Genomic DNA, 16,082 nt, shown 5'->3' on the forward strand with positions numbered 1-16,082 from the left:
TGACAATTAGCAAGAGTGCATAGTTATGGTCTTTCCACCAAAAGTCTACAACCAAAAGCAACTTAGTCAAAAGACCCAAAGAAAAAGAACTGGTAAATCCATTTGTATGTGGATTTAACAGTGAAGTATTTCATTCTTCATGTTTTCACTTGGTGTCTTGAAATAATCCCCTTTCTGTCTCCAACCTAGCACTTAGACATTGTTCACAGCCTTATTTATTTATGAAGTCTGAAGGTTAGTCCCTACCTGCTGAGACTAATTAGCCCTGTTCTTTGTATCCTATGCAATCCTGTCTGATTAAATGTACACATTTGTTTTACTTCTTTTTATGCCTCCTTTCACTCTTTCTGCTTTTCTGATTAATATTAAAGTTGTTAAGTTGCAGTGGTTCTCCCCCCCCCCCCCATTTTTATTTTGCCTGCATCTTTGCCTTTCGTGTGCAAATGTGATGGTGAAAATTTCCAGGGCTTGAGAATATATGCTAGCCTTGTCAATCTTTGCATTATTATTTTCAGTCCTCTGCTTTTAGAGAAAATAGCCTATAAGACCGTTTTGCTGAAACTCCCAAATTCCCTAAATATTACATGACAAATTGTCTTTCTTTGATAAACCCTGGGTGTTGAATATGTCCCTCTTTATAGAGCAGCAGGTTAGATTTCTTGGGGAATTTTTAGATTACATAGTGTAGCATGACTTTCTTTGCCTAATACTCCGTTAGGCAATTGGCTAATTCCTATTGAATTTACTGCCTAACCCCCATTGGTCTTCTTCTAAGTTAAAGTTTCCAATGGACTCTTCCATTGTTATATTTGGGCATTTGGTGAAAGATCAACGTGCTTGCCTATCTCCACTGTAAGTAGTAAGCGCCATACCCTAATCTCCATTTACATTTTTCTGCTCCCTACTTTGCTTCCAAAAAGCCTACCTTTAGGCTCTTGCCTTAAAAACAATAACAAACATCTTCAAATCCTCACTTCCCCACACCTCTGTTTTAGGGCTCCATAATTGTTTCAGTTTGCAGATTTCTTTCTATAGTCTTGGGCTTACATCTGGTCACTTGTTTGCATCCTTTAATGATTTAATTCCAGACCCCCTAGGAGAGAGGTTGCAGTCCCACAGGATCCAGAGGCGTGTAACTTTATTTTTCTCTAGGGGAGCCCACACCCAAACTTTTCACCTCCAGAGCCAGGAAGGACTTTGGATTCCACACTACCAACCACTCCCACCAATATGTTGATTTCAAATGTTTTCCATCTAGTTACTTAAACATAGTACACACATCCCAAGATACAAACACTTAAAATATATTTTTTTTCCTCTGACAAATCTCAGAAATGTTTAGTGATTTTTTTTTAAGTGATCTTTGCAAATGTATTCTTATGGGACAATTTTAAATCGGGGAACAAGCGAATATTACAATCTCCCCCCTTCTTTTTAAAGAAGAAAAATCTTATTTTAACTGGTTAAATTTTGTTGTACTCTAGATTACCAAGATACTGAAATAAGAACATTTTCCAGGAACTCCATTTCTCGATGCAGGCTCAAAAGTTAAGGACTATTTTCCCCCACTTTTGCACACTGCTGATTTGCTCCACCTAAAGGTTAGTGCATCCACTGCTGGAGCAACCATCAAATATTTTCCTTTCCCTAATTCCACTCCCCGCCCCCCTCCCCTCCTCCGCGCAGTTTTTCCTTCCTAACTCAATTCTAAAGTGCACTTTTGTTTGGACCCTCCCCCCCTATGTGGGGTCTCCTAGGCCCTACCCCGGCTCCCACTCCTAACTCTGCAGCCAGCCCCCCTTTCTCCTCCTTTTCTAATTTGCATAGTCTTCCTAAAACCATTTCTTTTCCCCTTCACACTTACACATACTCTCGGCCTCTCACACTCATTCCTCGTCCGTCTTTCCCGGTCCCTCCCTCTCTCCTCCTCCTCCTCTCTTCCCTCCCTCTTTCTCTTTCTCCTTCTTCCAGTCCCCCTATCTCTTTCTCTCTCTTCTTCCCTCCCTCTTTCCCTCCCTCCCTTCCTCTCGCTTGCCAGAAAGGATCATTGTTAGTTTCTCTAGCTCTTTCCCCCTCCCAGCGCTGTTTATTTATGCACACGTAACCCGGCTTGGCCCCGCCCCCTCCTGCATCTCATTAAGGGGCTAGTGTGTTTCTCTCTCCCTGTCAATAATCTAGGCTCCCAGACTTCTCCGTTTCTCCGGATTTCGATCCCCCTTTTTCTATCTGTCAATCAGCGCCGCCTTTGAACTGAAAAGCTCTCAGTCTAACTTCAACTCACTCAAATCCGAGCGGCACGAGCTCCTTCTATATCTACGGCTCCCCCCCACCCCCTTTGCTCTTTATATCTGACTTCTTGTTGTTGTTGGTGTTTTTTTACCCCCTTTTTTATTTATTATTTTTTTTGCACATTGATCGGATCCTTGGGAGAGAGAGAAAAAAGGAACCCAAACTCACGCGTGCAGAAGGAGAAGAGATTTCCCCCCCTCCCCTCCCCTCCTCCCTCTTTTCCCCTCCCCAGGAGAAAAAGACCCCAAATCAAAAACTTCACCTTGGACTCTTCTTTTTCTTGCAAATTTTTTTGGCAAAACTTTTTTTGTGTGATTTTTCCCCCCCGTTTTTCCCCCTTTATTTTTCTTCCAAAATTGCTGCTGGTGGGTGAAAAAAATGCCGCAGCTGAACGGCGGTGGAGGAGATGACCTAGGCGCCAACGATGAGCTGATCTCCTTCAAAGACGAAGGGGAGCAGGAGGAAAAAATCTCGGAGAACTCCTCGGCCGAGAGGGATTTAGCTGATGTCAAATCGTCCCTAGTCAATGAATCAGAAACGAATCAAAACAGCTCCTCAGATTCCGAGGTAAGGCGAACCCCTCGGGCTGGTGGGGTTTAATCTATTACCTTGGCTGGGCAAATGTTAAAGAAAAAATATGGATGGGGGGGTCTGTATTGGAGATTGTATCGCGCTGGTTGCTATGTTTGTGGGTTTCTTCCATTGCAAAAACTTGTAACACTTTTTTTCTCTCCTCTTTTAATGCCCCCCATTTGTTGTTCTCTCCCCCTCTACTCTCCGTTCTATTATTTCTCGCCCTCCCCACCAACACCCATTCGAAAGGCGGAAAGACGGCCCCCGCCTCGATCCGAAAGTTTCAGAGATAAATCCAGAGAAAGTTTAGAAGAAGGTGAGTAACCCCCAAAACAGTGCAATTCCCCCCAAAGCAATCTCTTCCCCTTTCCCTCCTCCTCCCTCCCCCCAAGAATCCCCCCTTCTAGAACCCAAGTCCTGTTTTGCAGAACTCGCTGGCTGCCTTGATCCAGCTGTGCGCTGGTCCAGCTGTGTAGCCGTGCAACTTTGGGACACTTTCTAAAAAGTTTTCTCTCTTTTTTTCCTGTCCTCCCTGTTCCCTTTCTCTCGCTCCCCCGCCATGTTAGCCGCGAAGAGGCAAGATGGAGGGTTGTTTAAGGGGCCACCGTACCCTGGTTATCCCTTCATTATGATACCCGACTTGACTAGCCCGTACCTCCCCAACGGATCCCTCTCTCCGACGGCAAGAACAGTAAGTGACATTTTTATTCTTGTAAATTCCCTCCCTCCTCCTTCGCTTTAGAGTCACGACCTCGAAGGGTCCCTGCATGTAGCCCCTTCTCTTCCTTTCCCTCCCCCTCCCTCCTCCTTCTCCCCCCTCCTTTCTCCTCCCCTCCCCTTCTCTCCCCTCCCCTTCACCAGCTATTGCAAGGCTGCCAGAAACTTTCCAAACTTTTCTGCCTTTTGTGGACTGGGATTTGTTTGCTCTTCGCCATGTTGTTGCTTTCAGTTTGGTGCCTCGTTTGTTTTTGAAACCTTCCTTTCAAAGCAAGGCTTAAAAAAAAAAAATAAGATCAGTAACTTTTGCGCTCTGATTTTTTTTTGTTTGTCTCTTTTCCTCGGGAAGATTGCTGCGATCTCTCTCTCTCACTCACTCTCTGTTTCTCTCTGGTCTTTCCCTGTTTAACCATTTCGCTGCTGCAGAAAGCCCTCTGGTGACTGATTTAATGTAACCGCCAAACTGAGTTTGTTGCTAGATAGTATCTTTCCTATTAGGCAATGGACTTTAGAAAAGGAGAGCTCCATGCGCTAGAAGGGGACCTTGGCTTTCTCTGAAGGATTTCTATTTATTTATCCTCACGAGTATTGTTAGTATTACTCTTTCCCCTTCGCTCCCCCTCCCCCCTCTCGGACCTCCTCCCTCTTCCCTAGCAAGGTCAGGCTTCATCGACTTGTCTCTGCAAACTTGGTGGCCCTGAGGCTGCTTGCTGACTTGGCTCCGCTTTCAAACCAACCTCAGGGCCGAGGGAAGCACGGCCACAGTGGGCCGGCGGCGCAGAGCAGAAGGGAACTTGGCATCGCCCTGTGCCTCCTGGCCCCCATGCCGAGCGGCTCTGGGGGTCGAGGTGGGAGGCCGGGTGGGGATGGGGGCAGCCTTGCCGATCGCGTCCTTTACTTGTTGTGTGCCGCCCGTTTTGTCTCCTCTCGGGGACTTCAGGAGAGTCAAAATACTTCGAGGGAATTTTTTTTAAAAATGATACACACAACTGAGAAAAGCCTAGAAAGACCCCCTTGGTGACTTGAGGGGGAGCAGTGAGGTTCAGTTTTGAGGGGGGAATGCTTGTGCTGCAGAATTGAGTAAGAATGCTACTCAACTTTGGGGGCCCGAGGAAGGAAGAGCCGGGCTTCCCGGTGCCTTCCGTCTGCTTCCTGCAGTGTCCATACACTCCCACCCGATCTCCTGCGATGCCCCTGACATTTTTGTTTTTAAGAGTCTCTCCCCCCCCCCCCATTCTTCTTCCTCTCTTTCCTCCCTTCCCTCCCCCTAAAAAAAAATCTCACCCCACCCGAGGCCTGGCTTGCGAACCCCCTGGAGAGAACAAAACGTTAATATGTGTTTGCGAATGCCTCTCCCCGGGTTGTTTCACCTTCCCCGGGTCGCCTAGCTTCTCCCCCCACCCCCACTCCGTGCCTATGTTATTTACACTTTTTTTTGGTAACTCGAGATAGCAGTTTGAAATAATACATCCACTGTTTAGCAGCCGGGAATCGGTGTTAATGGCCGAGGTCTTGTAGAAATTGAATCTATCATCTACAAGTGTTTTATAGCATTAAAATATCATCCGTCAGGCTGGACTTGTTTGTGATTTTTTTAAGCCACTAGGAAATAGCAGGGACATGCTAGATTGGCCCATCTTTATGGTTAGAAAGGAGAAGTCTCTTCTCTTTCTCTGTCTTTCCCTATTTCTCTTCATCCCCCCCCCCCCCCCCCTTGCCCGCATGGGAAGCTAAGAGGACGAGTCTGTAGCTGACTTCCTCTTAGATGGCATCTAAAAGCTTGCTCTGCTCCTTAAAGATGCATGGGAGCTAGAGTGACTGCTTATGCACTGTAGTGATTGGAGTTCTGAAGGGAAGCATAGATTGATTACTTTGTCTTTTTCTTGGAAGCTGCTTTACTTGTGAGCACCAGGATCAAAACCCGATGGTTTTGTGACAAGACACAAAACCAAGCAAAATATTAGAGTACCCTTAAGGGAGATTACCCCTCTCCTTTTTACTGAATTTGAGAGTTTCTGGAAAAGAGTATTTATTTTTCCGTTTAAAATCTTGTTTGAATGGCACTTACTTGACAGTGATTGAACTAAGGGAGATGCTCAGGATGTTGGATTTTGGCTTGGTGGCCTTTCTTCCTCTCTTTTTCTTTCTTTCATAAATATAGCTGCAACTCAGCATAGATTTTTTTTTCATAGATTAAAAAAATGCTTAAAAGTGGAGATTTTCCAGTAATTAAAAGATAAGATAAAGCTTGATCATTAAATTGTTATTTTTCCCTATATTAAAAACGACTCCCTAAGATTAATCCTTTTTGTAGGAATTAATAGGTACAGAAAAACTTCTAGTTATTTTATTGTTGACATAGCAGGTGGCCTTGTAGTGTGACATCACATCAAGCCTTAAAAAAAGCAGCTTTGTACTCAATAGGCAATTTTAGTATTTGCATGTCAAACACCATGTCTCTCTCACAATTGACTACTTCCCTCCTCCCCTACACTAAGCATACCTTATTAACTTAATTTTTAATTGTGGGCTTCCTGAAATTAAAGTTATTTATTTAGACTGAAAAGCTGAATAATTTAGATTAAATCAAGATAGCTGGCTCTGTGGCATCCTGGTCTCTTGACACCTTCTATCTGAGGTGCCAGCTTTGAATTCCAGATTTGCTGCAGGGAGGAATATGGAGAGAGGAGAGAGCAGACTTTCAGTGACCATTAGAAATTTGAATTGGCTTTACAGTGTTTGGGGTTTTGGTTTTTGAGTACAAGGTGGAAAGACAAATTTGCAATGTGTGTCTTACTCATTTCTTAGGCCTTGTTGATGCTGTTTTACTTGAATTTCTGTTACTTCTGGGTTTACCTGGGAACAGCTGCTTGCCGCGCAGAAGCAAACTCCCAAGAACCCTGATTTCTGCTTTTCTGTTTAAGAATGTAAAGAATTAAGGAGTATCATTAAATCAGCTTATGATGAATAATACATTATCTCAAGAATAATACTTTAATTGCTGAAGACTCCATAAAGCTTGATAGTAATAATTTTATTTTAAAACGACAAAAATTTCTGCATAACATTAATTTACCCTTTGATACAGTAATGTGAATGGCTTTTAAGAATACGGATTCGAATAGAGACACACATTAAGGAGAGGGCTAGTTAACTAGATAGAAGTGATCTAGCTGCAGATATTAGAATTTTGGTAACATTTTTATATTAGGGATAAAAGGAAACTGTTTTCATTTTAAAGTTAAAAGTGAAACAAGGGATTTTTTAAAAGATCTTAAAGAGCCAGTCTTAATTGGTACTTGCAAACAGCAGAGAAGAATGTGGGGGTCACGATTTCCAAAAGGTCTTTGCTTGTTTAGAGCTTACCTGTTAGGTTTTTGCAGCTTCCATTATCCAAAGTTATTTATTTTCCAACTGAGCTGTTTGCTATTAGATAGGAAAAGCAAGCAACATCTCCAATGCAGTTTTTCAGATTTGGAATCCTTCATTTCAGCAAAACCAAGGGCAACCTAATTTCCTAGATGTCTTTTTTAGTAAAGAAACTTTTTCTTCATGAATATATAAAAATGAATATTTCCCAGAGCAAAAGCCCAATAGTAAAGCTTTGGGATTAAGAGTATGAAGGGTTAATGGTGGTCCTCCTTTCCCTCCCCCCCAGCCCACCCCCCTTCTTTCCCTCTGATTGTTTTGACAACACTTTTCAAAGTGTGACATTCCAAGCCCCTACATAACAATGTAATATTACTGTAATTACACAGGTCATTACATTTTAAATAGAGAACAATAAAATGCTTATCGCCCCTGAAAAAGAACAGGTGTTCTTGCCCTTCTTTGGTATTTATGCTAATTGTTTTTCATCTCCTTCAGAAATATTTATGACCAGCCTGTTTTGATTTCAATCTCAATGTATTGGTATTAATTCATCCGCTAATCTTTATTAGGTTTGAGGCTTAATATCTGCTATATAGATTATGGTTTCCCTAGTGGTTTATTAATTTAACAAAATAGATACAACCAAATATGTCAATAATTTGCTTTTTCTTTAATTTCTAAAATTATGTGCAATGGGGAATTTATGAAGACATGAATTTATGCTTAGGAAGAATATGCTTGGGGGAAACTTTTGCCTGATCGATGAAGGGAGGGGGCTTCCTGATCTGCTCTATCTCCATTTCAGACTAGATTTCATGTCTGTGGCAAACAGTCTGGCCTCTGTTCATTTCCACCTGGTTTTTAATTTCTTTGGACTCCATTGACAGTGCTATTGTAGTCGGTGAATTTTCTGAGAGTAGGCTGGGGAAAAAGTTGCTGTAAAGTTTGAAGGAGCTTGCAAAACGAAATAATGCAGCACTGTGAGGGAGCAGAATAATTGGACCCCTGCACTTCATTAAAAATAATATTTGCCCTAGAAATTTCACATTTTAAGAGTTGCACCAGGTCGATTTTCGCTATTAGAATTACAGTAGAGGCCTTTCGAGGGAGTTTCTGAATGCCTCCATACATTCCAGGGGCTAACTCTTAGTTTGCACGTGCTAATACCAAGTGCATCCATTTCTCAGTTTTTTTGGGGGGGTAGGGGCAGAACCTGTGGAACTCGACTTCCACACTGGCAGCATGTAACTGGAAGGTCTCTAAAAGGATTTTACGTTTTGTCAGATGTTTCACAACAGGGCCCCCAAATCATATTAAAAATGCAGTGTAGAGAAAACAGAGCAGCTGTGCATTTTTGTGTGGATGTGTGTTTCTGAACCATGACTAAAACTCAGAGGACCTTTTCCCAGCTGTCTGGAAGTTATGTGGAAGTTGGATTATTGGCAGTTAAGTATGAGACAACCTGGATTTAGCAAATGCTCTCTCCTACACAGGAAGTAGATGACATTATATTGGGGGAAGGGAAAGAGAGAGAGGCCCAGGCAGCTTCAGGAAGAGAAACAGGCAAGGAGGGAATTTGCCTTGTGTGTGTGTGTTTTAAACTATGGTGTTGAGGAGTAAATAAACATTTTCAAATGCAGCATGGGCTCATTTTTCAGAGTATGTATGCGTGTATATGTGCGCACATGTCTGAGGGGAAGGCGAATTAGACAACATTTGGAGCCACATTTATAACTATTTAGAGAAAACTTTTTTGTTTCCTGAGTTTTTAGAAAGGTTGGAGGAGGGAGGACTTAAAAATTCTATGGCCCTTTGGAGGGATGGGGAACCTGTGTTTTTCTTAGGGGAGTGAATAGTGACAAATATGTAAGCAAACCTTAAACTTTGGCTTTTAATTGGGCACGTTTGTTTGGCTAATTTTACAACCAAAAGCTAACTTGCACCTCAACAGGACTGCTGAAAGAAATGTGCCCCAGTCATTTGCTGGCAAGAGCCACTGGGTCATAAATCCACAGGGTTTATTTACAGCCTATAACACTTATGAATGTTAAGATATTTGACGCCACGCTGGCCTTATAATATCCAAGGTCCGTAGATACTGGCAATGGGTCAAATTTCTTTCACTAATTATAAGCAATGAGATGGGAGGGGAAAAAAATCACAAAGCTTTCTCCTTCTCCCTTCATCTTCTTCCCCCAATCCCACCCCCCAAATCTGAATCTCTGGGTACCTTCACTTTTCATTTTATGCTGATACTCTTGTTCTGCTTAGGGTTAACACTTTCAGTCCTGAGAATTCAAGCAGGGACTGAGAACAATGCAGTTTTAAAAACAAAGTTGCTACAGGTTTCTGCATCTTTCTTTCATAGAGAACAACACTATCTGTATTGTAGAGTGTGTGTGTTGATAACCAAACCAACAAAATATTTCCCAGAATACTTAAAGAAACCTGATACGGGGAACTGCTCTTTAATTTATTGATGTACCACTGAGCTGGAAAGGGAGAAAACACACACACAGGGCACCAGTTAACATCTTGAGATATTGAGCTTTTTTGAGGGGGCGAAGGGGAGGGGGAGCTGATTAAAAAGCGATGGGAACTCAGACTAAGAGGAAAAACTAGACTTATTTGAGAGTGGGAGGAGAGAACTGGAGTTTGGGGGTGGGGGAGAGTATACTGAAAAATCCAAACTTGGGGAGAATGATGTGAGGAGAGAGATTACAAAGTTGGAGGAAAGAATATTTTACTACAAATTCAACCGGAAGTTAGAGATCCAGGGACTGCCTCTTGAGTGTCAGGAATTCTTGGTGGTAGTGAAAGATATAAGGGAGGGAGGATGAGAAAAAATACTGCTTTGCTCACTCCCTTTCTTGCTCGTCTAATAGTTTCTAGTGAAATAGTTGTTTTAAAATAATGGGAGTAGGTTTAACATGGGACTGGATCAGTGAAAAGAAGGTCTGTACTTCCAGATTTTAATTTTGAAGCAAAATCTTTTTATTTATGATATCTTCCTGTATTTGCCAGATAGGAAGACCAGAGAAAGAAAGAGGGTGAAAGAAGTGATTTTTTTTTTTTTTTTTTTTTTTTGCTGTGAAATTACGGGCAAATCATAGACAATGAAGGAGTTTAGGAACCTGATGGATCCTGTCATTTTGTGCTGTCCCCCCCCAAAAAAAAACCTCAAACATAACAGGCAGAGCTTAGAAGGGTTTTTTCCCTAATCAGTGGAATTCTGAAACTTACTAGCCCTCGGGGACAGATAGGAATCCCTTAACAGGACTTTATGAACATAGTGTTATGTAGGACCTTTGAACAGGTTATCTATCAATCAGTGATGTTTTTCAGATTTCCCTTGATATTTTTCTCTTCCTCTGGCTCATCTAATTTTACATGGGTAATTCAATCTGTCATATTTCATTCTTTTGTCTTAGAGATCCGAGAGCTGTCTAATGAGGATCGAGGGGGTTCATCCAAGTCACTTGGGCATTCATGGCTAAATCAGCCCTGAATGAGTTAAATTGCTTGCTAAAGTTTGGCATCATGAAAATAAATTTGAGGCCTGGTAGGCATTACCAGGGCACAGCCCATTCACAGAGCTTAATTAGTGCATACTGTAATTGTCCATGCTTTGCCAGGAGGAGTCATGTTTAGAAGTGGAGTCCTCCTTCTGCAGTCTTCAGTTTTGAACTGATAAATCACTTGCATATTTGTGCAGTGATTCAAATGGAGCTAAGACCTCTCCCATCTCAACATGTGGTAAATTGTAAAGTCAATGAATTGCAGATGTAGGCTACAGTGAGATTCTCTAAGAAAATGCAGAATGAATGGGAAAGAGTGATGCTATAAATATTTACTGAGAAGATAACTAGATTCCTCCATGCTGGGCCAATTATGATGCACTAAATATATTAGGCAAAAAAAAAAATGTTTTAAAATCTAGAAGATATATGCAGGTCTTTGGGTGGGTTGGTTTGTTTTGGAAAGTGAAATAAAAGGCACCGTTTTTTATTTTCATTTCACTTTTATGAAGCCTGAATCACAATGGAATGCTTAGGGAAATACACATGAAGTCCACATTAATGCAAATTAATTCGTTATGAGTTGCCGCACAGTGACTGCTAAGTGAAGTAATAATGATTGGGCATCATTTTATGAGTGTTAGTGTAGCAACTTTTAATGAAAAATGCTGTGTTAGAAACATGTCTCAGCATAGCAGCAACCCCCCCTCCCCATGTTTATCTCTGGCGGAAATGTGTTTACTACAAGCCCCAGAGACTGGATTCGGTTTACTCTCTGCAATTTAAGAAATGGTTGATTTTTACATTTTGATGTTGGGAAGAAAAATATTATCCTTTTCTGTTATGATGATAGAAATTTTGACTTGTGTGTCAGCATATCCAAGCAGCAAATCAACTCTTTAAAAAGGTTTCAGCTCCAAATTGAAACAAAACAAAGCAAAAAAAAAAACCAAAAAAACCAAAAAAAACAGTGAATGTGGTTGGTGTTTATTGTCTTCCCTACCCCCCCCTCTCCAATCCTGCTCCAGATATAACTTCCTTGTAGAGTTTTCCCCATCATACCCTCCCCCTTCATTTTTTCTTAGAGGATTTTTGTCTCTGGCTACCTTGCAAGTCAATACTTCTTTCTCTTATGTGAGTAGGTGGATTTGTATGGAAGCTGTAAAAGTTAATGATTGTTCTCTGACTCATAGCTGATGGTTTCAGGTTGAGGAAAAAGAAAAAAAGAAGTTAATGAGAGTAAATAGACATTTGCTGAAACAACTAGACAGTGGGAAAGATTGTCTCCGTCCATAGACGTGTATTTTGTTGTAGCGGAATGACTGACTGAAGGGATATGGCCCTTCAATTCAGAAAGGGAAGCTTTTGTTAAATTGTTTTCTTTGGAGGCCCTGAATATTCAGCTTTTATAGGGCTTTACAGGAACATTTAAAGCCATGTTCCTGCCAGTTGATACTGGTTTTCTGTCACTGTGGAAGCTCCAGGTCCCTTACCACTACTTTGTAACAAGAAAGGCTATAACTCAAAACTTTGTTCTCTGACTCAACAGCCTGAGCACCTGTGGAGACCCGGAGCCACACCCACATTGGCCTTGCTGGTGTCCCGGTGTCCCAAAGCCTGCCTTCAGGGATACTTAAGGGTTTACATAAATCTACATTTGAGCTAAAGATAGAAAAAAGAGGAGAACCCCAATAAGTCCTGGTCACTGCTGTTTGGGGAGAGGAGGGGAGAAGAGAAAGGAGGGTGACTAAAAATTAGTTTTTAAGAAATAGATGAAATAGTTTCCCAGGAAATCAAACTATGAGTATTTTTTAAAAATAAGATCTGTAGCATAAGGTTGTTTTTTTTTTTTTTTTCTGAACTATGGAAGGGGTAAAGAATTAGTGAAATGAACCCAAAAGCAGACCATTTAAAAAATAAAAAGAAACTCAATAGAGTCAAGCCCATTCCTTCCCAATACCATTTGTAATGAACATCCTGAAAAGTAAACTGAAAGACATTGAAAATTAAGTGTTATTGAAATGTCCACGAGTGTGAGGGCTGAAGAATCCGTTGCTGTTGAGGTTCTGCCTTACTGGGTCATGTTAATCTAGCTAATTCTGAAAGATGTTTTCCTAATGTGGAGCCGGTGGTCACTATCTCATTCTTCCCCTTTGACCATTGTCTGCCTCTGGGTGTCATTCTAACGTGACCTTTTTAAGATAAGGCATCTGAGAGAGTGATGGTGAATCAATTGAAATGAAGAGAAATTGAGAAATTACAGGGACTAGTCATTCATTAAAAAGCCTAGTGGGAAAAGTGTAAAGAGAGGAGTCAGGAGATTGGAGTTCTTGTCCCTATTATTTTGTCACAAGTTCATATGTGACCCTGAAGTCATTTTTGTTTTTTGGGCCTCAGTTTCCTTAACTGTTGAATGAGAGATATGGTGATTAGCAAGGTTCCTTGTGCTTCTAATATTCTCTACTTCTATGAAATATTGATTTATACATTGCTAGATCACAGTGTAGGTCCATGACATGCAAATTCCTATCCTTTTCTCTTTTTTACTAGTTTCTACTATTCTTGTTCTGGGATATGAAAAACCTCATGGGGACCATTGTTAAGATTTATATCTAGGTTAGTTAAAATGGAGCTAAGAATAGGTGTGATATATTAGCATAAGAAGAAACTCAGGAAAATGTATTTATCTTTATTGAGTGGTATTAATTATAAGCAGTTTAAAGTACCTTTTGGATTTCTATTTTATGAATGGCTGGGACTCCCTTGAGAAGCAGGTCCATGGAGAATAGCATTATCTTTATATTTTAGGGATGGCAAAATTAAGGGATTAGGATATCAACTGGGGTGTTCTAGGTCATAAAGAAGGGCAACTGCAGCAAGTTAGGAATGTTGGAACTAGGTACCTGGTATAACGTTCCCTTGGTTCGGCCATGAATGTTTTGCTAATGGATTTATTAACCTCCTCCTATCATCCAAAAAAATAAAACCGAAGTAACCACTACTTGTTCTTTTCTTCCTCATGGTATTTTAGGGAGGGTATAAATTATTATTCCATGTTAGAGTGCCAAGATTTTACTGGGTACTTTTAGTTTATCTTTGTCTTAAAAAGCCAGAATAGATGGAACAAGGCATCTTTGTGTTACAGGGGAAAAGAAAGCAGTTAAAGTGTGTGTGTGTGTGTATATAAGAAAAATGCATTTAGGGGAAGAGGGAGTGGAAACAGAAAGGATAAGGACATTTCAAGTCCTTTTCTTTAACTAGCAAACGTCTTCAACAACAGTCACAAGCTGTTTGTAAAGACAAGTTGAACTCTAGAGAATGTGTTCCTTGTGTTGTGTGTTTGTGAGCAGGCTCTGGTTTTTCTGTTTTGGTTCTGGCCTGTGGGGGAGGGAAGCTATTCTTGCCCTGCAGTGGTGAAGATTACAACTTAGTTTGCAACAGAGCTGGTCTCTCTCTGGTCCTATCTACTTTGGGAGTTTCTGGCCACAGTAAAAACAAAACAAAACAAAACAAACAAACAAACCCAAAAATCATAGCTTTTACTTTAATTTCAACACTCATGGGATACTATTGTTGTCTAACCAGTGGTGAAAATTAAGATTAAAAATGAAACTGGACAAGGGAGAAGACTGAATTTGGATTATCCACAGTTTTCATTAGCTTATTCGGAAGACTGTGATTCTATGAATGCTTTTTTTTTTCCCAAGACATATACTTAGTTATCAGGTGTCCATTCAATTTTAATTGACAATATAAGATTCCTGTGGTTACCCCGAGTACAGATTGCCTAAGGGCTCTACAGGGTTTGTGGGAAGAAAAGCTTGGACAAGTTTCCATTAAGCTCTGAATCAGGCAATTGGAAAAGAGGAGAATAAAACAGGCTGAAAAGAGGGACAAGTTGTTAGTGTTGCATTCTCTGCTTAGAAGGAGAAACCTCTTTTAGACAAGAGCGGTTCTCAGGCCAAGAATTTCAAACTCGTAGAGAAACCTGTCCAGAGCACAAAAGTTGTTTGAACGCAATGCAGAATTGTCACAGTAATTAGAGCAATCTCCGCTTACTGACTGGCAGTCTTTATAAAAAGGACAGGGGATAAAGAGTCCAAATTCATCTTTCTCTTTTAGTGATTCACTTTTGATGAACTGCTTGTGAGTGTGCGGGAGGGGGGGGCACATTTTCAACTGCTCATCATTAAATGTTTTGTTTTAGAGGAACCTGGTTGATTTCTGTGTCTTGATAAACAGTAACGATTCTTTCTTTACTTGGATTCTATTTTTACCTTGTTTTGGAGAAGTTGGTGTATTAAATGGAGGCAGTGATTTTTAAACCTTGGAGGAAGAGGAGAGGACCTATATTTTTACTTCTGTACTTCAGTTCAGAGGGACAAATGAGTTGTATTTCAAAGTCACTTGCATCCTAAAAACAGTCACTTGCAGCCAATAAAAGAGCTACTGTTATATACTCAGAGCAATGCAGAATTCAACTGGAAATGTATTTTATCATGACAGTGTAGAGTATCTTCAGAAGCTGGAGAGAGAGAGAGAGAGAGAGAGAGAGAGAGAGAGAGAGAGAGAGAGAGAGAGAGAGAGAGAGAGAGAGAGAGAGAGAGAGGTATTTTTAAAACTGGATGGGCTGAATAATTTTTCTTATACTGACTAAAGTGCAGATTATTCTAAACCCCATTTAAAACTCTAGTTATGTATGCCTTTGTTGTAAGGTAGAAGTCAAATGTGGCTAAATTTTGCACCAACTGTTAATAGCTCTACTTATGAAAAGGGACTGGTTCTGCAATTCTTGCTTTTATAAAGTGACTTCGAGTATATGGTCAGCTATCACTGAGGCCATATACTGCTGTTGGTATAAAAGAAATTGAAACCAGTTACTGTCTTACAATGTGATTAAAATTGTTGGTGAGAATTACAGTTGGGAGAAAGCTTTCTGCTTTTCTTTTAAGTCAGGGTATCCACCTGAAATAACCCTTTATAATTTAGATATGATGGGAGGTTTGCAGAAGAGTGAGACCCGGTCAAAAAGATTTGAAGATTGTACTGAGACTCTGACTGGAGGAGCCAGTGACCAGAATTCTCCCATTGGCTAAAGAAAACAGAATCACTGACACTCACAACTTCTAAATACTTGCTTAGCTGTGACATTGCTGACTAAGTGGAAAGTTAGTTATCAATGGGCTGCCTATAGAGAGAGAAACAGTAGGATACCAGTATGTGGTTATCTTAATGGAATGCATAATAAATTGGGTGACCCCCTCATCACAACATGTCTGATGCCCCAGAAATAGATTTATTGTAGGTACTTTTTTCCTTTAAATATGTAGGGATTGAGTACTAATAATATGGGCTTCTACCTGTTGCAGATTCCTAAGCATCTTATGCTCCTTCCTCTCCCTTGTACGTTATAATTCTAATAATTCCTTAGCAGCACACACTGTTAATTTTTCTTCAGCATCACTCACAATACACTGGCTTTCTTTATGTCTTAATGGGCATCAATTTTTCTTTTTTCATGCCATTGATTCTCACTCTCCCCTCCCTTTTGCTTATTGAATAGCCTTCTTCTCCACCCCCCCTTTTTTTTTTTTACTTCCTGCTTAGATTACT

The 16,082-nt window shown here is 40.7% G+C and overlaps 1 protein-coding gene across 22 annotated transcripts in view; it reads left to right on the plus strand.

The window, feature by feature from the left end:
• The first annotated feature begins 1,872 nt into the window (after positions 1–1,872).
• The window catches only part of TCF7L2 (transcription factor 7 like 2), a 226,281-nt gene continuing 212,071 nt past the window's right edge, over positions 1,873–16,082 (plus strand). For 3 of the 22 annotated variants that reach the window (XM_074295626.1, XM_074295627.1, XM_074295630.1), the window contains exons 1-3: positions 1,876–2,856; positions 3,112–3,178; positions 3,429–3,553. In XM_074295626.1, coding sequence (XP_074151727.1) covers positions 2,668–2,856; positions 3,112–3,178; positions 3,429–3,553 — 381 coding nt within the window. In that variant the 5' untranslated portion in view covers positions 1,876–2,667. Of the gene's footprint in view, positions 2,857–3,111; positions 3,179–3,428; positions 3,554–16,082 lie in introns of all 22 variants that reach the window. The other 19 variants (XM_074295629.1, XM_074295635.1, XM_074295646.1 and 16 more) reach the window with 12 other exon arrangements.

This window comes from Sminthopsis crassicaudata, chromosome 2 (genome assembly GCF_048593235.1).
Source record: "Sminthopsis crassicaudata isolate SCR6 chromosome 2, ASM4859323v1, whole genome shotgun sequence".
In the NCBI taxonomy this organism is placed as follows: Eukaryota; Metazoa; Chordata; class Mammalia; order Dasyuromorphia; family Dasyuridae; genus Sminthopsis; species Sminthopsis crassicaudata.